Here is a 25391-nt window from a genome sequence, read left to right as displayed (position 1 = left end):
ATTATTACCATTAGCAATGCTAATGCAATGCCCATTAAATAAAGGCATTTTCTAGAGATCATAAATAAAAATCCCTTTCAAAAATACAAAGACATCAAGACAAATACTGAGGCTCATTAGGGCTATAATTATAAGAAGCAGGTCAGCTAACACTATCTAAATATTGAACCGTTTGGAGCTCATTGCTGGAGTACAATGGTTGATGTTGTTCAACATGCATGTAGATCCCAGGCCTTCCAGAGGACTGATTACGGAGATTACAATGCAGGTAGGTTAAATTTGTTGTCTAAGTAGCTTAGCAATTGACCCTGAAAGTAACTAAATATGAAGGCACAGTTAATTTTAAAGACACACAGATTACATTGCTAATACTGCTCTAACAACTGGAACAGGAACAAACAGCATTGCCCCAAATTACAATGACAGTCATGTGAAAAATACAGGAATTAAAACAGGGTCCTACTATATTGAGTTTTAAGCTCACTTTGCTAGACCACAGATATCCCTCATTATATCCTGAAGACTTCATATGGCAATTATTTTAGCCCAAAGAAAAATTCTGTATCACTCCACTGGTTTGTAATCCTTCTGCTCCGGAGGAATAGTCCTATTCCTTCGCAAACAGTTTAAATACTAATTATTTCTTTGCTGAACCCTGCAGTGAAACTCATCTCTGGAAGGGGCCATGTAAAAGCACTTCTAATATTTCTGCTGCTCAAAGAGCAATACTCTTCATCTGCTTCAGTGATTTTCTACTCAACAGGTACAACATTGAAGTAATGAGCATTATAAAACTTAATACAGTGCCATATATATTTTATGGCTCTGTAGATCCAGATCAGAGAACATCCAGATTGTTTTTACAGACCTAATGCCAGACACATTTCAAATTATTATGTATGCAATGATTCTAAGAAATTTATAACTCTTACCAAATTAAAATTAAACAAAAACAAAAACACATATAGTTCAGAAAAATAATTTTTAAAATCTCAAACATTTTTTAAGGGTAAAATTTCCAAGTGGTTTTTTAAGTAGATGTTGTTATGAAAGAAAATAACATATATCAAAACAAAAAGTGGCTTGGTAAGAGCATATTTCACTAATGTAAGTATCAAGCATTAAAAATATATGTAAATGAAAAATCATTCACAATGCTCTACTGTTTGTACATGACAGCATTTAAAAAGCAATATCATGTAGGATGTAAGGCCACATGAAAGCTCTGAATAAGGGACTGTAAAATGAGATTCCCTTATATCAGACTAACATCAGAAAAATAACTTTCCTGTGCAGCCTGCCTTTCTTTTCCCTTCTGTTTACTTATGGTAACATGATCACACTAACTTCCAAGGTACCCAAACACTTCATGATCTTTGAAGTTGCCCTTATAACCGAAGAGGCAGAACGAGACTTCTGTACGTGCCATTTAGATATAGAAAGATTCAAGTTACCTGCTCAAGGTCGAACAGAGAGTCTCTGGCAGCCCCACAATTCAGAAGTGGTTCTCCTGAAGCCCAAGAGATGCAAAAACAACCGGACCTGCCTCATTTGCCATTTCTGCAGGAACAACTGACAGTCCTCTGTAGAAAAATAACAACTCACCTGGAATTTGTCTTTGAACTGACACAGAAATTACGGAAATGGAGGCTTACTCTGCTGGCAATCTGAGCAAAAATGTCCTGCTTGAGGAATTTGCTCAGAGGAAGACTGGCTTTGGATCGGTTCCAGACCAAATGTTTTGGAAAAAGTATCCCATATCCAAATATCTTGATTAGAAAGCTGTTAAAAGTTTGTTCAACACTGTTCATTTCCATCAAACACTATGTTTTTTCTTTATTCAGTTTCTCTTCCTTAACAGCAAGTTACAGCCTGGTGTAATCACGGACCATCAACTCAATACTGGCCAAGTACAGCAAGCAGAGTCCACATGGGCAGGGTTCTCTGCCACAGGCACAGCTCACATATGTAGACAGGTTTCCCCGGCTCCCAGGAGCAGCCGTCCTGGGACTGTCCATCCCAGCCTCACTTAGAAAACTGGACAAGAGAACACACTGTATTTTATTAATATTTACCTGTGTTTGCAAAGAAGAGCAGCTCAAACTTCTGCATTCAATCTACAAACTATACAAGCAGAGTAAGTGCCTGAAACCATCTGCATATAGTCTCACATACAGCACATACACAAAACCAAATTTCTGTGCAAACAGACCCACATGTGACAGAACAAGCCTGCATGCCACCTCCACCTGAAGTACGACTGGGCCCTTCTAAGACTGAATTTCATCATTAAATCCAGAAACACCTCACCTGAAGAGCAAATCCATGATTTAATTATTCTCTGCTTGGATAAACAAATTTTCCATTGAGTCTGTTTCTACAGCAGTCTACTATTGCCACAGAAAAAGCTGCAGCCTTCAGTTCTCACCAGAATATTCACTTCATATTTAAGAAATCTGATAAATATTCTCAAAGGCTCTGATTTCAGCACAAGTTGGTTGTCTTAATTTTATTAAAAATGTCTTCTGGAGACAATCTCTCCTTCGATTTCTTACAGTGTATCTCAGGCATACACAGGGAACTGCCCAGGAATACATGGCAATACCAAATATACTTCTGCGGTTTAGTGGTTTAGTTGTGTTACCAAAGCACAGCCATCCCAGCTGAATTTGCCTTGTAGATAAGGTATAAGCAGCACCTCTCAGTCTGCTACACAACTGCCTCTAACAAGGTTTGAATGAAGGACAGAACAAACACAAACAAAATTATCTTACTTCCTATTGCACTTGAGTTTTGACAGACTGGAAACTTTCCAAATTCTCCTACTATTTTGTGGTTAAAATAGGAAAATCCAGGCTGCTACAAATGGAGAACAGTCCAATTAAACATGTTAGCTGCTCAAGAATTGTCATCTCTGGAGTTGCCTTGAAGCACGATGAGTCAACAAATTTGTCTGCTAAGGAAGCATCATGTGTATAATGACTAAAGTTTGTGACATTAGCAAGGACCCTTCAAGAATGAAAAGTGATACAAATTGCCACAAGCTTTGCTTTCTAAACTTCTGATTGTTCCTAAATATGACACAAATAAAATCAGTCTAAATCAATTCATCTTTTCAACATCCGTTAAGGTCTCTTTAAAAGTCTGTCCTTAGGGACAATTTGTCACATCACAGAACGATGACATTTATGCCACGATGTGCTGACATTATACTATCCCATCAACAAGTAAATGTCGTAATTTGTGACATAAACACTGCCCTATGACAACCTTTTGTTAGCCTCAATGATACCATATACAAATATTTGACTGTGTAATGCAAATAGAATCAATGACACTTTGGGGATCAAATTAGAGCAAGTCAGTTCCCTTACATAAGCCAACGTCAGCTTATTTGCTCCTAACTCTACAGCACCAGAAAAGCCACAAGTGCAACATGCTGTGATCCAGTGACACAAAAACTCCTTCATATCTGAACAAGAACAGTCTGAGGCGCAAGGAGTTGGGTCATTGCAATAGTCAAGCTAAATGAAGCAGCAACAGAAGTCTACAGTCAACATATTTAAGCGGTAATAGAGAAGGGTGAATCCAAATTAGCCTTCTAATTATTTTCTCTTTAACTCAACTATTTAAGCCATTACCTAAGTTACACATTATAGTGACTTGAAAAAATTTTATTATAGAACAGACCCGCTTTGCTGCACTACTGATTCTTTGCCAAAAAAAGTGAGGGAGAAGAGCGAAAGCACCGTGGTTTTTTTCCCCATGAAGATATAACGATGCCTACTGAAGCTGTGTGTCATTCCTCAGAATTCTTAGCATGCATGTGGTTCAGAAACTACAAAAAGCAGCCAGTTTTACTAAAAAATTACAAAATTCATCCTGCTTTGTTATCAGGATGACCCTCATGCTTTTGGCAATGAAGAGATGCCTCCTATAATGCTTTTGGGGCTTAAATATCTCTTGACTAACGTGGTGACCAGTGTGGTCGCAGCACCAGCCCAAGGCTGTGACCCACAGCACACTGACACCTGCTGTTGTCTTTTACAGGCTCTGGGTTCCCTGGGCTCAGAGCTGGTTAGCAGGGTGCACCAGTGAATTCGGAAGAATGCGACTCCGATACAAGGAGCCTTCGGCAACAGGAAAGTGATGAGGACTCAGGTCTCGTTTCTCTCCAGTGAACTGATTGCCTGCGCAAGGAGATTGATGCAGAAATCAATTCACTCGTGCCAGCTGGTTTCCCTCTATCTGCAGCAATGGTAAGTTGATCGGGATATTAGTTTCCTTCAGCTGATGTGCCTTTCATATGTAACACGCTGACGCAAGTGATGCTGAACAAACCAATACAGCAGCTAGAAAGATTAAATTAACCAGCCCGTAGAAAGGAAGGTAGAGGACTAAGAGACAAAGAAAGGCAAAAAAACCCACAAACCTCTGCTCAAGCTAACAAGTTTGTTTTTTCTAGACGAACTCAATAATATAGAAATGTTTAAGGAAAAAATGAAGAGGAAAAACAGTAAGAAAGGATAATGTGGAATTGAACATTTAAAATATAATTCTTGTGATATTACCTGTTTTTGTTTGCTTTTCCCCATTTTGTAGGCTCCTGCACCTCTTCCACTACTGTGAATGCCCCACTAACTGTGAGACTAATCAAAGCAAAGAATCCTTCCATAATGGGGGAAATTTAAATCAATGAAATGATGCTCTTCTACTCTAGCTGAGAAATCTAATCACAGCTCGGGTTCCTGTGGAGCCTACACACAGCCCAGTATAATTGAATGTTTTTATTGATATCCTTCAATCCAATATTAAAAATGAAAAGAGAGTACTGGAAATCCTTATTTAAAAATCATGAACTATTTGTAAATAAGAATGAGCACGAAGATTTTCAAAATTCAGCTTCAGCACTTCTTAAAATACAAGAGACTTGTTCATGCCTGTTTAATAATTTGTCTTAAAGTAACTTAAGAGAAATGGATTGATTTTTGTTTTCACAGCATCACCAATTTTGACTGAACAAAACCCCAGCTTAATTATGCCATGCAAACTTGGAACGAACAAGCAGCATTTCTTGTATGTATCAAAACAACTTTATTATGCAGCACACTAGAAGATCAGCTGTTTTAAAGTCAAACGCTGAGACATCAAAGGCATTTTTTAATACTTGGGAAGGGCGAGACATTTGAATACTCTCAGGTAAACTCTCATAAATTAGAAATGAGACTCACTTGTTGATAAGAACACACACTGTATTGGTTATGTACCAAGAGAATAACGGCTTGAATTTAAAGTTAATCCTGGTTCAGATGAGGTTGTCCATTTACTGAACATTTATTCGATTTTAAATAACCAAGGAAAACATTCAGGATACTTTGCAGTTTTTCCACATCATAGTACCATCATCCAACACTTCTAAAAAGATGTTTTAATAAATTCCATAAAACAACAGACATCTAAAAACTACTTTTGTCATGCATCTTTCTTTCTAGAAACATTCACTCAAGAGAAATAGTATCCTTTAAACTTCTCAAATTGGTTAGAAACTTAGAGCAGAAAATAAGTACTTTGTAAATCATGTGTTGATAGGTCTACTTGTTATTTTAAATAATTTGTTGGATTTTAAATACTATTTAAATCAATATAATAAAAATGCTTTTGAAATTCTAAAATGTAGCTACAGAGCCACAAAATTTAAATCACTCAGAGAACATACCCCAAAATTTGAATGCATTGGGGAAAGGATGATGTAAACAACAGAAAGTCAGTACTAGCAATTTTGGCAAACTGCTGCATTTAAGTACACAAGCTCATCTTCCCTCTCATTCTCATGTTTATAAACAAGGTGTGTTACTTGCACCTGAAAAGCTCTTACAGTTGCCCCTGAGCTACAAATCGCTGTTGGCCAGAAAAGCTGTCTGGTGAAGGATCACAAAATATTTACCTGAGTCTGACGCTCTTCCCTAGATCTCCACGGGTCTAGCTCTAGTCATTCCCATAAGACAGTATCAATTTCATGTTAGATAAAAGCACCCTAAATCTGTTCCTATTCTTTCAGTCCAGGAACTGTAGTGACTGCACAGCAAGTGCACTTGCATCAGAGAAACAACCTATGCCAGAAACCAAGACCTCAGCACTTTCTTACTTTTGATTCCCATGTTTTCAAAGCTCAGCTAAAGCCACAGAGCTTGGATGTATGAGCTGCAGAGTTTCCCTCCTACGACAGCTTCACACTCATTTACCGTCTTCACTTTCCTCAGCTTGCGTTTGTTTTCAAAAGAAGCTTCATTCATTTAAATTCCTGCAATAAGTAACAGCTTGTAAATATTTCATTTCATTTAAAGGTAAAAGAATTCATTGCCTATAGGTTTCAAAAAGTAATAATGAGGCATACTTGGCAAAGTCACATATGAAAATGACATCACCCAAATATCAGAATGACAGACAATAACTGAACTTAAGCCAGACAATAAAATTCAGCATAATAGACATTTCAGAAGTTGTGTTTTGCTCACAATACCTCATTTATGCATTAAATCTAACACTGAATAGATTATGATTATTTTTCAATTAAGCCTGGATATGAAGCAGAGTCATTCCAGTGATGTGTAGTGTACAAATTCTTATCAGATGGCATGTGCAGATTACAGAACTGGATGACTGGAAATGGGGGTTTGAGTCTTTCATTTCTAATTATGCTCAATTATATTCACCCAGAAGCTTGACACAGCAGCAGTGTATTTCACTTCATGTCCCTAGTCGAAAACTAACCTTAGGTGAGTTTAAGAGATCACTTCACAGCTTTAGGCTGGGGGCATGAGGTGAAATACACTGCTCCTGGGCTAGTTTCAATGTAGATGATGTATTTTGGGGACAATGTTTTTTTTAAAACATCTGCTATTGCTGTCCTCTAGAGCTACAGATACGGCCATGAACGCACGATTTCCTTAAGCAATGTCTGTCCCAGCCTGCAGACAACATGTGACCGAGTGTGAACATCTATATTCACTGGAATGGCAGCTCCCAAACTGATGACATGTCTGTGTCATTACTAACCATGCCTTTGAAGATCGTTTTTTCCAGATGGAACTGGGAAGATGATGCTATTTAAGCCCTCAGGGGTGAGAAAGGTGATTTAATACAGAGAAGGAAATGAAGGGAAAATAACAAAGGAGACACACAGAGACAGAGAACAGAAAGGACAAGAGGAGGAATGAGACACATACAAAAAAGCAGACAGAAAAGTAACAGAAACAAAGGACAGACGCCGAAGTTGCCTAAAGGGGAGCAGAGTTTCTCACTGAGTGATAGTGACTGTGACAATCAGGTTCGGTTAATTAATACAAGTCTATTTAGTTGCTACAAAAAATAAAAAGCATATTTTGTGCAAACCATCCACATACAACAGACTGTGGATCAAAGACTATGAAGTCTTTATATTATTTCCTGGCACGCAGTCTATGCCTAAATGTGAATTTCAGTGCTCTCATCTCAATGGGCTTGACTTCTGAGCTGCCGACCCTGTGAAACATCAGGCTGGACTGAATCCTGCTCCCTCAGGGAGCCTCGCTGTACTTCACGAAACACAGCAATGCAAGAACCAGGCTTGCTGGCACTTTCTGCAACCAAGATAAAGATCATATCATCATATCCTTCTCTACCTTCACATTCCCATCTTCAGGAGCACTCTCTTTGCAGTCACGAACATTAGAGACAAGATGTAATTCCTCACAATAATGATTATTGTGATTCCAACAGAAAGCAGAAGGTCTTATTTTCATGCAGCTCCAGTGTTGGTGAAACATCTCTTGCCTCAGTAGCACACACAAAAGCAGTTCAAACATTCCTGCGTGCTCACAGACTGACCAGGCCGAACCAAGTCCACCCACTGATGAAGAAGCTTGCCTTCCACTCAATTTGTATGTTACGCCAGTTCGTGCCAGTTTAAAAGTGGCTTTTCTGCAGTTAGCTAAACTAAAAAACAAAAAAAATAAGTTGATAAGTTATCAGCTAACAACCTAACTCTCATACCGATTATATATGGTAGCCTGATATCAATCATCACCATCCTCACCCCACACATTTTTTTAAATAAAGAAATGTAACATAGGGCACAACGTGCTTATATAATGAATTTAGAAAATACAGCCTTTTAGACATCTTCAGGAGCAATGAGATTGTTAAAAGGAATACTAAGATTTGATGCCTTCTAAATGTAGCCCACCTTACAAAAACCATGTTGTAAAGCAGTTGGAAGGAAAGGAAAAAAAGGAAAGGGAAAAAAAAAAGGAAAGAAATAGGGAAAAGGGAAAAGGGAAAGGAAAATACCTTATTAGTGGTCCTCAGTTCTCTGCATAGTAGCCCTTGAGACACGCAGAGACGCTGCATGAAGATGAACATATGTATTTCATTGTGAACTGAAAATGTGTTTGCACATTTGCTACATCTTGCAGTTTTTAAGCAGAGGTGCCTGACTGAGCCTGGGTGCAGGGGAGTGCATTCCTTCTACATCTTCCTTCACAGAAGCTGGTAGGAGCCAACAGCTTAATCAGTGAATCACTAAGTGGGTTTCACGGAGCTACAAAAATGCTGTTTGGCTTATGAGCAAGATACTTTCTTACTTCTTTACAGCAGTTTTAGACAGAGTTTAATAATAATATCTGTGACCCAAGAGAAATTTAAAGCATTTACAGTGGGATGCTCTCTCCAAAAATGTGGGCACTTCTGTTCCATCCACACATCCTCCTCCCTCCTGCATGTGCTCAGCAGCACCCCAGTGGATGTCACATACACGAGAGGAAAAATACCTCTGCATTCTTTCATATTTGTTTTTCCTATCAGGCTGTGAAACCTCAAAAAGAACAGGACTGGGTCTCAGCCGACTCTGCCAGTATTTCCCTCTCTCATCCAGGGGGAAAGAAAAGCTCAGAACCACCAATCGTAACAGCTTCCCAATTCTCTGCCCCCAGCAGCGGCACAGCCAAGGGCAACCAGGGAGCTCACTCAGCCTCTGCAGTCAGGACACAGCTCCCACTCCAAAGCCACTGGACTCCCAATATGGATGTTTTGCATAGTTTCTGTTTATTTTGTACTTCTCATTCAGGGCAAAGAACGTGTTTCAAGACTGCTCTCGAGGCAGCTGAGAGCTTTTGACATGCTTGCCATTATGTGGTTGGATAATGGGCAGGGAAGCATGGAAAACCACTGATTAAAAGCTAAACAAATTAACAAAATAAGAAATGGCCCTCTAAATCAAAAGCTGCAGTTCTGATGAACTGCCTGTGTGGGGGCATCTCAGCCTACGAGAGGAAAGCTTTTAGTTCATGAGCCTGTTTGCTTCTGTGCTCTAACCACATGAAATTCTACAATACCTAAGACCCCAGAGTCCTATAGACGTCAATTAAACTTGTGCGGTTTACAAGACTGAAATGAAAGAGGCCAGAAGGAAGGATGTTCACGTAGCATAGCCACAAACCAACATGCAGCAGTCAAATCTAATGTGAACCCTACAAGCCTCAACAGGGATCCATAAAGTGCTCTGAAAGAGCAGAGTGGGATCACTCTCAAAACCACCTGGGAACTCAGATACAGAGGTAGGTTAACACCAGCCTGCCGTGGAATGGGATACTGGGCTTAAGAATCATCAAGAGTAGAGCCTGTAAGTACAAACACACACACAGAGCATCCAAATAATTCAATTCTGGCTTCCCACTGGGAAGATCACTGCAGGTCAAGGAGAGTAGGGCAGAAGAGCCTAAGTGTTTCTGTGCCACCCAGCTGCATGTGGTTACAGATCTCCAGCACCTGTCTCCTGGGGCATCTCCAGGCATTTATTGCTACAGATCCGCCCAGAGTTCAGCCCCTGAGCTCTTTAACAGGCTGAATGCTGGAGCGACGTGTATGTTCACTACATCACCATAGGTTCCCCACTGCCTCCTGACAGTAACTGATAGGCAAACGTAGCTCTGTGCTCACAGAAGGTAATCCACCTGTCGTTGGCATGTGTTGCTTTTGTTTTATTTGTTTTTATGCATTATCCATGGAGCCCCTCAAAAACCAGGCATAAATAAGAGGTGTCCATACAGAAGGGGTTCACAAGTTCCCTCAGAGTTACACTCTTATCTCTGTCTATGCTAACAGTGATGCCTGCTTATGCTGAACACCCAACATAATACCTAGGAGCATAAATGAAGAACCAAGAAATGAATACAGTGCTTTCCATAAATAGGAAGATTTAATGAGTATTGCTGCAGATTTAGATGCCTTAGACTCACAGGTGGTTCCAGTTCTCTGAAAAGAGCAAGTCACAAGGTATTTTTCTGCTAGCAAACACAAGAAAAATATCTTATTGAACTTAAACCCCAGAGGATTTTATAGCAACTACTATCCCCTGATACAATTGTGTTTTCAATGAAGAAACAACTACTTCTTCAGAATCAGTCACATTTAACACTGTGAAACACTGCCCAAAGCTCACAGAGTGATTCCAACATATTCCAGCCACCCTCCAGCCCCATCCCCTTGGGCATCTGTCTTGCAGTGACAATTGCTGGGGGAGGCAAGCGTGGGAATGCATTAACCACAAACAGGCTGTTCTTCAAAGCCTGAAAAAAGCAACTTTACTGTAGCTCTTGAATTAGGGAGGTCAGGCTACGCACTGCTACAATTTACAGGTGGAACAGCTCAACCCTCAGTCATCATCATGATCATTTATTGGTATTAGAGAAGCACTTAAATGCCACCAACTCAGAGCAGAGCCCCAGTGCACCACGTTTTGCTCCTATACGTGTGGGGGGGAGGCCGCTCTGTTCCTGGGGCATTCGCAGTCTGGGGAGCAGAGACAGTAACGGTGATAAAAAATGTGTTTTCACAGAGTGTAGCTTGCCATCTGCTAACACTGAACACACTGGCCAGTAAACACGGGCCTGCTGCTCAGCAGGAATAAGGACATATCCCGGTAGTTGGTGCTTGTAAATAATCTTCTACAACACTTCATGCAGTTTCACTGTTGCTCCAATGAGATTCCAAAGACTGTGAAAGAAATGGATTTCATAAAGTGAATGGGGAAAAACCAAACATTAAATACACTTACTTCATCTACTGAAACAAACTTTTAACAGTGTTACTGCACAGATACCACAGAAATTAGCTTTTTCCCTAATGACCAAATTATTTAAGTGGTTTTATGATTTTGGGGAAAAAAAAAAAGAAAAAAAACTTACTGTTTTGTGGTTTTCATTTTAGAAAACACAGATAATCATGAGGACATTAGAGAGATTATAGATAAGTCAGAAATGAACAATAATGTCTGTGTGTATGTACATTTCTAAAAAATGTGCCTGTCAAAAACACATTAGGTAGGTACTATTATATGTAGGTACTGTACTATCCAGATGGTGCAATTAAAGGGCTATCAAAAGTAAATTGTAAAAGAAAATTTTAAAAGACAAAATAAAAGTAATTCAGATAAATAATTACTAGTCTACAAGAGGAGCAAAGGTACAAACAGCAAGAAAGAAGCACAGTTATTAGTATTTCAGTATACCAGTAAATGAGGGCAGAAAAAAAAATTATGTTAAATACAGGTTAAGTTTCACTGAAAATGTTCTGGCCACATAATCTTAAGTCAGTTCAAAGATCTTGAAGCGCCAAAGTCTAGGTACTTAAATTAAACTGGACTACAAATTAAAAGGAGCCTGGATCCAAACCAACATCAGAGCAGAAGTTTGCATGACCTGTGAAAGCCTTTTCTTCTCTAATTCCTACACTGTACTGTGAAACAATCAAAGGAAAATTGAAACCACAGATTTGATTTTCTATGGTCCTCCGTCTTTTAGGTGTTTATATGATAACCATTACTGTAATATAAAAGTGCCCAGCTTATTTAGAACAACAGCAACCCCAAGAGATAGAGAAGTACCGTTATTCTCACATTGCAGGTAGGAAATGAGGCACAAAATCAGCTGTGTAATGCAAGTGCTATCTCACAGGATACTGGTGAGGTAACTGGCAAAGTTGCTGGGTACTGCTGTTCAGCTTCAGACTAACCCAATAGCCATTCATTAGGAACCTCAGGCTCTATCTCTGGCCAAGTCTCCGATTTCCCCACGGTATCCCCAGGAACACTGCAGAACTGCTCCAGAGCTCGCAGACGCGCTGACGGTGCGTGTGGAGCAGCACCAGCTCTGCCCAGCATGGCACGTGCACTCTCAGTCCCCTAAGACAGCAGCACCTCGGCATCTCTCCTCTTTCCACAGCGTTGTCACCCAAGGCTGACAAAACTCAATCGGATCCATAAGCACAGCACTTCTCCACTCCTCTTACCAAAGCCAGGGAGTCCAGCAGATGTGCCAGCACACACCTACGACACTGAGCATCTCAGAGCGGCAACTCCCTTCGAGAGACAGCTTCTTGTGGGAGAATTCCCCTTCCGCATGAAGAGTTGAAATCCACATCTCCTGCCAGAATCGAGATTCACAACCCTTATTGCTGAAACTGTTCCACTTTTTCTTGGCTTGCTGCAGATCTACTGGTTTGGAAAAGAGAAACAGAAAAACATACCTACATACATACACACAGAGCGGGCACGTTTCTGAACTCCTGATTAACTGTCAACTCCGAGGGGGAATTTTAGGCTTTGCCCCATGTCTGGAGACATTCAAAACCCGCCTGGACGCCTTCCTGTGTAACCTCATCTGGGTGTTCCTGCTCCAGCAGGGGGATTGGACTAGATGATCTTTCGAGGTCCCTTCCAATCCCTGACATTCTGTGATTCTGTGAGATTCAATGACTGCTTATGTGCAAATATTCCAACTCACTAGGAAAAAAATACTTAAACAGCTGTTGGAGCAGCCACTGGACTGAAACTTTGACCTTTTTGTAATCGCTGTCAATGTACAACCTTTAAACATATAATTCTGCTTCTCAGGGTTGTATGTAGGTAAAACTGTAATTATAAAATCTTTAGAACTGCACCTGTATTTTTACATTGGCATTGTGCAATACCCATCCTGAGAGGGCCTTACTCCATAAGTGAAACTCCAACAGCCAAGCTACAATAAGTAAAGAAGGAAATACTTGCATCAGCAATAAACTCCAGATATCTGAGTTAGGGATAACACTAAATAAATCCTGTGTTTCATCGAAGTTTGTCACTTAGGCCACTCTACAGTAAGGCAAGAGAGATACATGCCTTCAGAAGTCAACTAATCCAGGCTTTCTCAAGTACAGATGCTAACATCGTCAGGGAAGGGATCAGTCCAGAGACCATTTCCACTTCGTTCCAGCTGCAGAAGTCCAAGCTTAGACTTGAAGGCTGAAGGCACGACACAGGACCCCATCCATTATTTATTTTAAAAGTGGTCTTGTCATTGATGATTTGTTAGGGTTTTAAATTATTATTACTGGAGCAGGGGGTTTGGAATGGGAATATTTGGTAAAGAATGTGAGACTATGGGAATAAAAATGCTGAAGGAATGTTGCAGGTCATCAGGTTTCATCCTGAGCTACGGTGAACAGTCATATACTGCAGACTACTTTCAACCCACACTTTCAGCTTTGCTTAAATTAATTTGTGCTTTCAGGAACTAGAAGGATCTCACTTGCATTGTGCTGCAGATTCTCTCTCCTTATGCTAGCATCCTTTGGTCTTAATTGACTGAACCATAAAATATTTTATTTGAACATACAAAGAGCTTAGCATAAAAACTCCTATAATCTGGGCAGTTTCATGTTTTCAATTCATAAATCAGTACACACCTTATAGAACCTCCCATTTTAGCAGAACAATTACTCCTTTTCTGAAAAGCTCATCATTTTCCCTTTCTGTTCTTCCACATAGAATCTATTAGTCTATTGAATTTTAATAAAATCAAAAGGGATGTCCTCATTTCTTTCTCCAAAGATCTGTACCAGTAGATTCCTAGCACTGTCAGGCTTGGGAAGAATGCATTACATTCCCACTGTGATATGTGAACCTGCTACCAACAGCTTAAACACATATCTAATGACTAGTGTTAAGCCAAATTTGGTTTGTTGTGCGTGTGTAATACATAAGCAGTACCAAAGATAGGATTTAAATCCAGTGGCTGTCTTTAGTGTTCATTGCTAAATTTCCCTCCTGGATTTAAACTCTCCCAATGATGGCACAGTAGTACCTACTCACACTAAAGCTGTCAGTAACTTGCTCCTAAGCAAATCAGGCAACGCCAGTTAAACCAGCGAACCAGGTAAAACCAGGTATGGCTGCAAGCATGGAGGGCTGTGCATGGAGGACTTTCAAGCATGTTTGAAATACACACTTACTAATTAAAGTATGTATCAATTTTAAGTGTCTACTTAGGGGATGAGAAGAGGTGCTCTCTCTCTTTTCTTTAGCAGCTGGAATTCGCTGAAATGCGGAGAGAGCTCAGCAGGCAGCGACATGACCAGCAAGCTCTAGGGCTGGAACAGAGGAAAACAGAGGCTGGTAGAAGCAAATGAATGACTTAATCCATAAACTTTACATCATTAAAAAAAAAGTAACTTATGTCAGTTTAAAATCATTCTGCTTTCTGTGTGGGATTCTGCTGTTCCATTCAAATACTATTACTTGGTTTGGTTTCTGTTTGGTTTTTATCACAATATCATTCAAGGATATTCTTTTTTTAAATAACTCCCTATGGGAAATCTGCCTTTCACTTTGCAATGTATCTGCCATTTATCAAAAGTCTGAGTCGTCAGGATTTTTGACCTCATGCTCCCTTTAGTTTCATAAAAAGTAGCCTGGCTATGCTGGAGAAACAGCACCAAAACCTTACCACGAATGGACTTTTGCCCAGAGTGGATAGATGATTACATTTACTGTTACAGATACTGCTACAGTAATACTGAAGTCAATGCTTTTTATAGATCCCCTTGGTAAAATTTATTTCAAACTGAACAAAACAGAAAACCAATTAAATACAATATCTGCCAGAAGAATACATTCAGTGATCACTGAACTGTATAAATCATATATGGTGAAACCGTATCGCAAAGTAATATTTTTTAAATTAAACAAAGTATCTGTAGACCAAATACAGAAAAGTCTCCATCAGCTGAAGTTTTATGTAGCAATTTCTGTAGATGTGCAATAAACCTTCCTTTCTGATAAGGTGCTGCTAAATATTAGGTCTGAGAAAATAAATGTGTATATTTATGTTTATTTTCCATAACAAAGAGTTACATGTTTACGAGGGATCACGACATCAACTTACTGGACAAATAAGTGCCTGCATGAACTTAATATTTTGACAACAAACAAGAAAAGGAAACACTGGCACCGCTAAACTGCAGACTTAGAACTAGTTGGCCGAAGTCCTGCTTGCAGCACTTTAGCAGTCTGTACACAGCATGAAGAGCAGCCCATGAATCAAAATCAATTGTGAATACGAGTCTCATTCTCACCGTATTTCTGGTTTGGCTTTGATTTTTTTAGATCAGCTCATACAAATGCGCAATGGGAATTCTGCAGGAGGGTCAAAAAGAATATAGTTTTGCAAAGAAAGTTGTTTACCTAGCACCAAATAAGCTCCTGAGATGACTATAAGGTCCCTTCTAAAGAAAAGCAGGATTTTTAAAAGCTGTCATTAATTGACTGTTTTTCACAAAATCAGAAAGGGTTGTGTATTTTTAGTAAATCTGGGAACATACACATTCAGCTTAACACAGTAAGAGGCTATTCTGTAAGCACACTACCTATATATATTCCGATGCACGACTCCGTGTTATTTATCAGTTACACAAATGTCAATCACCAGCCCTTACCAGAATAAATGATGCGCTGCACTACCCACCTGTCATGTCTTCAGTTTATGATATTTTAAGACTGGAAAGAAAATTAGTTCCACTTGCATGAGCCTTTGTTTGAAAGTTATAGTGCACAACAGATTTCTGCGGGCATAGGGGACAGAGAGCAGAAATACTAATTGCAGGAATTCACTAACCGGATACACTCTTGATACCACAAGGACTGGCTTTGCAAGACTTGCATCACTAGCGATGGTTTTATCTATCACGCTGTCAAGAAAGGTCAGGGACAGGCTTATCATTTCTGGCATTAATAAATAATTAATTATTAGAGTACAAAATAAAAGTAATGAGGACAGAAAACAGGGAGCAATTTGCATACCTCCCTGCACAGCTCTCTCTTGACAAGGCAAGGAAGTGTACAGGGATCTTCCCAGTTACACAAGCTCACTTCACAATCAGCGCAACTATATACACTGCTGTGCTATCAAATCCACCGTTACCCTCATTCACAAAATTAACAGCATTACAAGAGGATAATAAAGCGGACGTCAGACTTCTACAGTACAGAAAAGAAGGGGGAGAAGAGAGGACCAATTTAATTTATAGCCTCCCTAGTTTCTTTCAAGACATCTCATGCAACCAAAAATCACATGCTCCTGTTATTGTGGCACAGGAGGATTTACAAGATGCAAATAATTTTTTTAAAGCTCCATGTGCACATCAACCTAACCTCTGCCCCTTTCAAATTTATTTATCTGCCCTTGATCCACACACATGAGTACTCCATGGTAGCACTTCCAGTGAACTATTCATGCAGGTGAACATCCTTCAGAAAAACAGCCACCCCCTCTGATTTTATGGTTATTTGTCTCTCCATCACGGAGCTCAAAGGAATAATCCTACTGTGTATTTCTTCTTAATTTATTTTACTAGGTGAGGTGTTTAAGAGGATATATGGTCATCTGGAGCTCATCACTGTCAAACTTTAATCCACGCAGCTGTAAAGGGTAAAGGGACTAGTTAAGCTCCTTGGTTTACAAAGTGCTGAGTGCCTCCAATGAGGTGCCAAATGTGCGTGGTGACACTTAAAGATTGCTTAGTGTCTCCCGAGGTTCGCAGGGCCTGATCCAAAACCCCACTGTTATGAATGACAGTCCTCCCAGCGACTGCAATGCACTCGGGACAGAAAGCGCTTGACGGCTCAAGCCTGTGCTTCACAGGCAAGGCAAGACTTGCCACAGATTTAAGAACACAGGGTAAGGTGCCAGGTTTGAGAAGCACTGGATGGTAGCATTCCTACCTCCAAAACAACCCAGGGTAACATCAATAAATACAGGCGTACATACATACCCATATAAACAAACATTCAAGACAACTTTAAATATGTTTTGATTCAGGTACTTATTTTCAATTGGTTTTATCTCACATAGGTAGCAACATTCTCACCAAACCCTTAAGCCCATCCTGCTTCCATTTGCCTTCATGTATTTCTTAGAGTTCTTTAAAAAACAAAAGGAAAAAAAAAAAAGAAAAAAAGAAAAAGATTCTACAAACTGTCTTTACAAATCATTTTCTCTGGAAGCCTTTGTTAAAATCAGCTCTTCTACTGGAAGCATGCAATAAAACAATGCTAACAAGAGAATAAGCTGCAAAAAAATGCTGACAGTCATACTGTAAAACATCCAGTGCAAAAAGACCAGCTGCTCTCATTTGGGCTAAGGCAGCAAAGAGTCTTTCATTACCTGGTCACTCATTCAGATCCAGTCCTGCTGGATGGTAATCACCTCATGGCAGGCAGAGTAAGCAACATACTTTTAAAGTAACTCTGCAAAAGTATTTTTATTGAATGTGTAAATATTGTAGAGAATGTCTGCAGGAATTCATGATGAGAGCACCATCCTGTGAGACTGAATTAGTAGATAGTAACTAGGCAAACAAAAAAAACCCCTAAGTTGCAGTCAACACTGTAACCACTTTCATTTATTCTGACAGTTGCCATTTATCTTTGCTCTTGAAAAGACTACTTGGTAGTATTCTAGTAAGTGAACAGTAGCATACTGTGAAAAAATAATAGCATTTCAGCAATACAAACCCTCACTGCAGCATCTGTTATTAAATCTTTACAGAGAGGCGAGGAGAGACCACTAGTCATAAATGTGGATTAGCAGGGTTCTACTATATTCATTTTAAAGTGCAGAGTGCTTTGCATGAAAGCTGTTACTTGCCTTTTATGTCAAAAAATGAACTTATGCCAACTTTGTAATACTGAATTCAAGGAAGTAGTCCTAACAGCCTGCAAGCACTGCCCACAAAAAAACAGCAGCAGTTTAACAGCAGAGAAATGGAGGAAGGACAGAATCAGAAGAGCTGATGCTGCTGATTTGCAACGTTTTCTTTTCAGAGAAAATGGCCATCATCTTATGCTTCCTTCCTGAGCAAATCAAAAACTGTCTTTGACAATGTCAAGCCTTGTGATGCTGACTCCAACTCTGACACCTGATTATACAAGAGCATTAACACAAGCGCTCAGGGAAATTGCTGCATCCTCACACACAGAGCCTCAGCAGCTCCACATCCTGGGTAACTCCCCAGCAAAACAGGCAAAAAACAGTACTCGAGATCCTAGAGAAAGGATGATAATTCACATACGCGTGAGAAGTACAACACAAGCGCTCTGAACTGAGACAAGTTTAAGAAAACTTTATGCTAAATTCACAAAGTTCAAGCAGAGTCGGAGCTTAGCTGAACTGTAGTAAAAACACTCAAGAGTTTTCCAGAAACACTAAAATCCTCTAGGAGAAAGTTGATCTTGAGCCTTCATAACAATATTTTCCTGCCCATGAAGTTACACAGACAGTACAAGGTGCTGTGTAATATTTACCTATGACGCCCACTGTTATGCTATCATGTTTCAGCGAAGGATAAATTAGAAGCAGCAAATCCCCGAAACCACCCATGCAAATACATAACCATTAATGGGCCGATACACAAAGAAATTAAGACTAGCTGAAATTGAAAATTAGTTTAAAACAGATTATGGGTGCTCACTGTGAGAGCTGCTGTCCAGAACAGATAATTAAATAGTAAAGGTAAGGCACAACGCTTTAACCACGGAAAGTTCTGAACCATGATGCTTGAATGCAGTAACATTGGTCCCAGCGCACGTTTTTTATCTATTAATGAGGCCGTAAAGATCTTCGGAGAGCTGCTGCTAATCCCGGACCTTTGCGGGTTCCGGACCTTTGCGAAAATCCAGCGAAGCCCGGAGCCGTGCCGAGGGGAAGCCCCGGGCCGTGCTGGGGGGAAGCCCCGGGCCGTGCTGAGGGGAAGCCCCGGGCCGTGCTGGGGGGAAGCCCGGAGCCGTGCGGGGGAAGCCGCGGCTCTCCCCACGCACCGCCCGCGCCGTGGCGGAGGCTCCGCGCCCGCCCGGCCGATCCCCCGCGGGGCCGCTCCGCTCGCCAGCTCCTGCCGGTCACATCCACTTCAAACCCGGGGCTGGGTTTTATTTTATTTTTGGTTTGGGTTATTTTTCTTTCTCCGGCGCTTGAGGAGGCAGAGCGCGGCGCGGGGAAGATTACACGGGGATGACTGAATCGAGGAGAATCGATTAAGCCTCGACAATTTAATCTGGGACTTTATGCGGGGCTGAAGGCGATAATCCCCGCGCCGCACCTCGCCCCTTGCCTCTCCTTTACCCGGGGACACGGCGATCGCACACGGACACCTCCTCGCCGCCCCGGGGCCAAGCCCTCCCCTCCTCCACGCACCGCGGCGCACCCCGCGCCCCCGGCCCCTCTGCAAGATGCGCGCTCGCAAACTTTCCAAACTTCTGGGGAAGTAGCGGAGGGTGAGCGGGGCCGCCCGACCCCGGCAGCGCATCTTCTCCCGGCTTCACCTCCCCGGCCGTCGGGGCGCTGCTCGCCCTGAGCGCGGCCCGCGGGGACCCCCTGACCCGGCAGCGGGAGCGGCGCGTTCCGTCCGCACCGCGCCCGGCGGAGTGCAGGCGGCAGCGGCAATGTGCGCCCCGCAAGTTGGGGGAGCAAAGCAAAGGTGAGGGCAGGGGTAACGGCAAGGACCCCCCCATCCCGCCCGCACTGCCCCTCGCACTCACGCTGCTGTTCTCGCCCGTCCAGTGCACCATCGCCTGGTTGTGAGACGCGTCCCCTTTGAGCACGAAGGAGGTGCTGATAAGGGAGACCTGCTCCCGGCCCGCTGCCGAGGATGCTCTCCTGGGGCGGCTGTCCCCCGCCGCCGTTCCGCCAACGCGCCGTGGCTCCGGCGGGCTGCGCGCTCCGCGGGTCAGCGCTCCGGGGCGCGGGCGGCCGCAGGGCTCCGCGCAGCGCAGCGCGGTGGCGGCGCCCGGCAGCGGCGGCAGCAGCAGCAGTAGCAGCAGCAGTGGCAGGCGGGCGGCCCCGCGCGGAGCGGCAGCGGCGGACACGCGTGTCCCGCCGTGCGCCATGGTGGCTCTCCGGCGTGGTAGTGACAGGCGGGGAGGTGGCGGGGAGGGAGACACCGCCGCGGAGGGCGGGGGCGGGGGAGGGTTGTAACCGGAGCGGGGCTCGCGTTCAGCGGCGTGCGCGGGGCTGCGCGCCCAGCCGGGGCGGCGCCGCCATCTGCTGGCCCGCGCCGAAACGCCGGGCGGGGGGGGGCGGATCTGGCACAGACGGACACACGGACACAGGCGGGGTCAGGGGCGCACCCGCCTGCGCCCAGGTGAGCAGCGGCGGCGACAGGGCTCTCCCGACGAGGCAGGAACGAGCCGGCACCGGCAGAGCCCGCCGCTTGTGAAGTTTTACGGTGAGCTCCAGGGACCGGCGCTTTTCGAGAGCGCCCTGAGCAAAATTCACGCAGCGCCTTGGGACGGGTGCGCTACTGGGGAAGGGGCGCAGGAGGCGAGCACGCAACCCCGGCGCTGCCGGCACAGGGCATGGCCCTGGTTTGGCCATGAGTCCCCAGCGGCTGCAGGGAAGAAGTCAGAAGGGGGCTGTTGTCAGCAGCCAGATGCTGAGGAACACATGAAGCAGGTGCAAAAAATATGATTCTTGTGATTAAGACAAGAAGTGCGTCTGTGGAGAATGGGACCCCATCCTGTCTTCAGCCCCTCAGCTCCTGGGAGGCTCGAGGCTGGTCATCTGCATTATCCAGAGCCCATCACTGATCCAGTATTTCCTGCTGTGGGGACATATGACTTGGGACTGGTCCATGGAAGCACCAGGGAAAGCCCAGGGCAGTGTGGTCAGGGCCAGGAGGGGCCATGGCTGGTCTGTGCAGTGCGGCCCAACTCAAAGCAGGTGAAGATTTGGGCATCACAGATTGGATGCTCTTCCTGCTCCCCTGCAGCGTGCTGGTATCTGTGAATAAATCAGTGCTTGTGAAGTAGTCTGATGCCATAAGAGGGAGCAGGTTAGAATCACGGGGTAACTGAGGTTGGCAGGGACCTCTGGAGGATTCCTGGTCCAACCTGCTGCACAGTCCAGGACCAGCTCTGAAGCTGAATGTAACTTCACAGTAAGATAAGGTTGCTCAGGCTCAAGAGGCAGAAAATGTTTGAAAGACCACGGGAGGAAGTAATGACTCCATTAGATGACACCACATAGAAGAGCTCTGGGGCTGGGTAAAAGCAAGGTGAGTAAAGTTAGTAAACCAGCTTTAGTTGTAATCTGCCTTTACCCTAATGGCCTAGAAAATTAGGATTACGAAGGCTTTTCTAGGAAGATTAATAGAAAAAATAGTGTCCACTGGTTCAGCTACACTGTTTGCAGGCCTGGGATGACTACCATAATGACCTAAAGTAACCTGGTCACCCCAAATTCACATGAAAATGACTTTCAGCAAGCTATATGGTAACACATTGGCTGTATGCCTTCAGTCCTAGGAAACATATGATAACATGCCCTGTTATTACTGTAGTGGCTCAAACTATCAGGCAGCTTCAAATTCAGGATGACAGTCACATTTCAAAAGGACCAAAGATTAAAAATAAAAATAATTACATTTAAAAAACTCCATTTTCCACAATTCCAAATAAAGTCCTTTTTCAGAGTCCCAAGTGCAGCCCCACAGCCTCAGAACAGCCTCTGCGCAGCCCTTCCCCTCATTCCTCCAGCACGATGTCTGAATTACCAGAAGAAATTGCGCCTCCCCTGGAAACCTCCAGCTGCCAGTTTCTGTGGTTCTGCCCCGAACTCCCTGCCAGCAGGAGCCGGGGCAGCTGGCAGGAGCTCAGGGAGGCAGCACCACCTGGCTTGGGACACTTCAAGAGCTGTATATTGGATTCATTCCTGAAGCACTTTTCATCTTGTGTAAAAAACAAGTCGATTTTTTTCTTTTTTTTCCCAAATCTTGATTTCTGGAGACAATACTGGAAGCTCAGGCAGCCTAGGAGAAGCTATAGAAGCTGTCTAAAGGAAGTGAAACATGAGCATGAGAATGATCTTTGCATGCAGTTTGTTTCCTCACTGTGTGTTATCCCTCTGAAGCACTGCCTTTGTAAGGGGTGGGGTGGGGGCGTGGCAAAATCTGGATTTAGGTGGGCAGAAAGTTAGTTTTCCAGTAGAAACCCCTTTAACTCTTGCAAACTCGTCTCAGTGACAGCTGGTGGTCAAACACTTGTTTGAATCATTGCTATTTGGGCATGTTATTTGGGGACACAGGAATTAGGCAGTGATTCAACCGCTTACAGAAAACACACAAGTGGGAAGATCATTTCTGCTGGGGTAACGCTTGCATGTTGAGCGTGTCACCTTCCATCTTTTGCACCTCTGCACAGAAGGAACAATGGAAAAAATGCAACACTGAATTGTTAAAGACCACAATCGTATCAACCAACATGAAGGGGTGATTTGTCCATTCTTATGAATTCAGTAACTTTGATTCTGACATATGGCCTATCTCGTGTGAAATCATGAAGATTACTCAACATTGGTAGAATAACCGAAAAATACTCAGAATAGATGGAAGAACCTGAGTCCCCACATGTTAAAACTGGCACACCAAACCTAATACTTCATCTGAATGAATATAGTTGGACTTTGTCATGTTTATCCATTTTGCATTCACCACTGTGTTCCACAGGTTGGGCTCCCAGGGAGCAGCACATAAGAGATGATAACATCCACATTCTTACGAGTCAGGCTCTTTATATCTGTCAGGAACTGACATTTCCCACAAAGAGACTCAAAAAGTGAAAGAAAACCAAGCAGTAGTTCTAGAACTAATGAAGCCTGGTTTCCTCCAGCCTTGCATCTTACAGACAACTGCAGGGTCTGCTTGAATCTTTTCACACTGTCAGAATTCTTTCCCATGTATCTTCATGGGAACCTAACAAATCCACTATTAAAGTCCTCCTCGTCTGCCCAGTCACAAAACTTGACATTATTTTTGTGACCTCCTCCTGTTTGCCAATTTTGTTGAAATTGTCCTATAGGTTCTGAAGGTATTGACCAATGTGGATGGACAGACACACAGCCCAACTGATTAGTCACTGACAAAGAATAATTGCACAGGCCTTTTCTTCTTGGGGAAGTCCATTAAAAATCTCACCTGAAGGATGCTAAAGCAGAGAGAAATGGATGTAATTCTTATTTCTCTGTATGAATTGTGAGATTGGAGTACATGGAGATGAATCGCTCAACCTACCACTGAACTTGTCGCTGATTGAATCCCTTAGTATCAGGCTCTTAAGAGGTCAAGGATTAAATGGAAACAAACTTCTCTGTTTTCCTGCTTTAGAGATTATCATAACCAAGACAGATATGTGGGCAATGCCATGAAATATTTGCACCATCTCTTGTCACTGCAATAGACATTCTCAGGGTAGATAAAGAGACCTTCTGCCACTAAGTGAAAGGCTTTTACCTGGCGACTTCTTCAGTGGTTGTTGAAGCAGATCAAACATTAATACGCACTTACTGAATCTTCCAATCTAATAAATAGTGCATATTTAATATATCAGTAATTCACAATAATGAAATGTTTTATCTCTAGACTAGGGATATAGTAGCAACAAGACCTGTATTGCTTTACATCACAACTGTGTGCACTTAATGACAGTATAGTTTCAAAATGTAAGTATGTCGAGGTTTGATTGCGGGGTGACAATAAAACCCTGGCAGATGTACTGTTAGCCCCCTCTACCCCCCACTTCCCCTTTCAGCCCCTCCCTCTCCCCCCTTCCCACTAAGGACAGGCAATCGGGAGGGAAAGGACAGAGAGAAGAGACTTGGAAAAATTAAAAATGTTTTACTAATGCTACTGATAAGAATAGAGAGAATAATACAAAATATACAAAACCCATCTTGAAAGTCCCAGCAACTGCAGAGCCGACACCCGAAGTCCTGGATTGGACTCTGCAGACAACCAGAGCTGGATTCAGTCTGTCACTAGGCCTCAGTTCACAGGGACAACTAGCAAGGTCCTCTCCTAATGTCGGCCATAAGGAAAAGGGACGAGATCCTCGTGATCTCCCACTTTTATATGAAGTATTCATGTGAATGGAATGTTATACTCCGTTGGTTGGTTTCTTGGTCACCTGTTTCTTGTTGTCCCTCTCGTAAGATGTGCATCAATGCTTATCAATAATCTCACATTCCATTGCTATGTTTACCAAAACATGTATCTGGTGTTCCAGGAAAATGCAGCTAACAGGCAAATTCACTAAAAGAGAAACTTGTTTTTAACAAAACCAGGACAGAGTATCAAGAAGATTGGATGAGAAGGCTGAGGTCTGCAAAACTGGAATGGAAGTTTCATTATATAACTCCCAATAATGTCATTCAAAGTCCTGTAGCTAAATCACCTAAGAAGTAAAACCATACATTTGTTTTGTCCAGAGTCAGGGGATCACATCACAGATCAAGGTCCAATTGCATTAGGTAGGTACTGCACAAACAGAGAAAACAAAGGTTGATCTGGCTTCACAGAAATGTTCAGTTATGCAAAGGATGATAAAAATAACATACTTCTAGTCCAAAGCATGAGCAAAATATTTAATTATTTCTTACTCTGTTGTCACTATTCCAGCTGAAATGCAAACAGAAGAGAAAATAATTGCTACTGATTTTTCTAGGTTTGTTAACATCAAGTATGTTAATGAAGGAGGGAAGCTAATTTACAGACCCATGAGTATCATTTTGTCTAGAAAGCCCAAACAAGCGAAGCAATATAAGCGACCAAGTCTGAGAGGTGAAGAGCTTTCCCAGTTTCAAAGCTTGTTTAACTGGAACTTCTTAAGGATTGCCAAAGAGCTAGTTTAGAGTGAGCTCAAGGATTCCTAAAACAAAGAGGCTTCCCTAAATTTCTAGCACCTTTCATGTCTCCTATAAGCTCTGGCTCAGCACATACACACAGGCAGATAAAAAGACAAATAACCTCATATCAGACACCTCTGGGCTCCTCTAGTCCCAGAAAAGAAATAGAAAAAGCTTGAAAAAGAATTAGTGCGTTGTAAATCCAAGGCAAGTTTCTTCCTGTTAATGGCAGAATTATTAGTGCTATACTAATAAAGTCTACTCACATTTTTACTGACTGTCAGATTAGATTAAGATTAAAAAGGCTTCAGTTAACCCACTTTATTTTTACCAGGTTCATTTCTGATCAAACACTGAAAGTATTACAGAAAC

At 42.4% G+C, this 25391-nt stretch overlaps 1 protein-coding gene across 4 annotated transcripts in view; it reads right to left on the bottom strand.

The window, feature by feature from the left end:
* Positions 1-20259, bottom strand: part of SORCS2 (sortilin related VPS10 domain containing receptor 2) — a 562584-nt gene extending 542325 nt beyond the window's left edge. For all 4 annotated transcript variants that reach the window (XM_082051270.1, XM_082051271.1, XM_082051272.1 and 1 more), the window contains exon 1: positions 19883-20259. In XM_082051270.1, the coding sequence (XP_081907396.1) occupies positions 19883-20230 (348 nt within the window). In that variant the 5' untranslated portion in view covers positions 20231-20259. The remainder of the gene's footprint in view (positions 1-19882) is intronic.
* Between the last annotated feature and the right edge of the window lie 5132 nt (positions 20260-25391).

The sequence above is a fragment of the Streptopelia decaocto genome (assembly GCF_964273445.1).
Source record: "Streptopelia decaocto genome assembly, chromosome: 4".
Classification (NCBI taxonomy): Eukaryota; Metazoa; Chordata; class Aves; order Columbiformes; family Columbidae; genus Streptopelia; species Streptopelia decaocto.
Note: the sequence above shows the minus strand (reverse complement) of the source record. Positions and strands in the feature narration are given on the sequence as shown.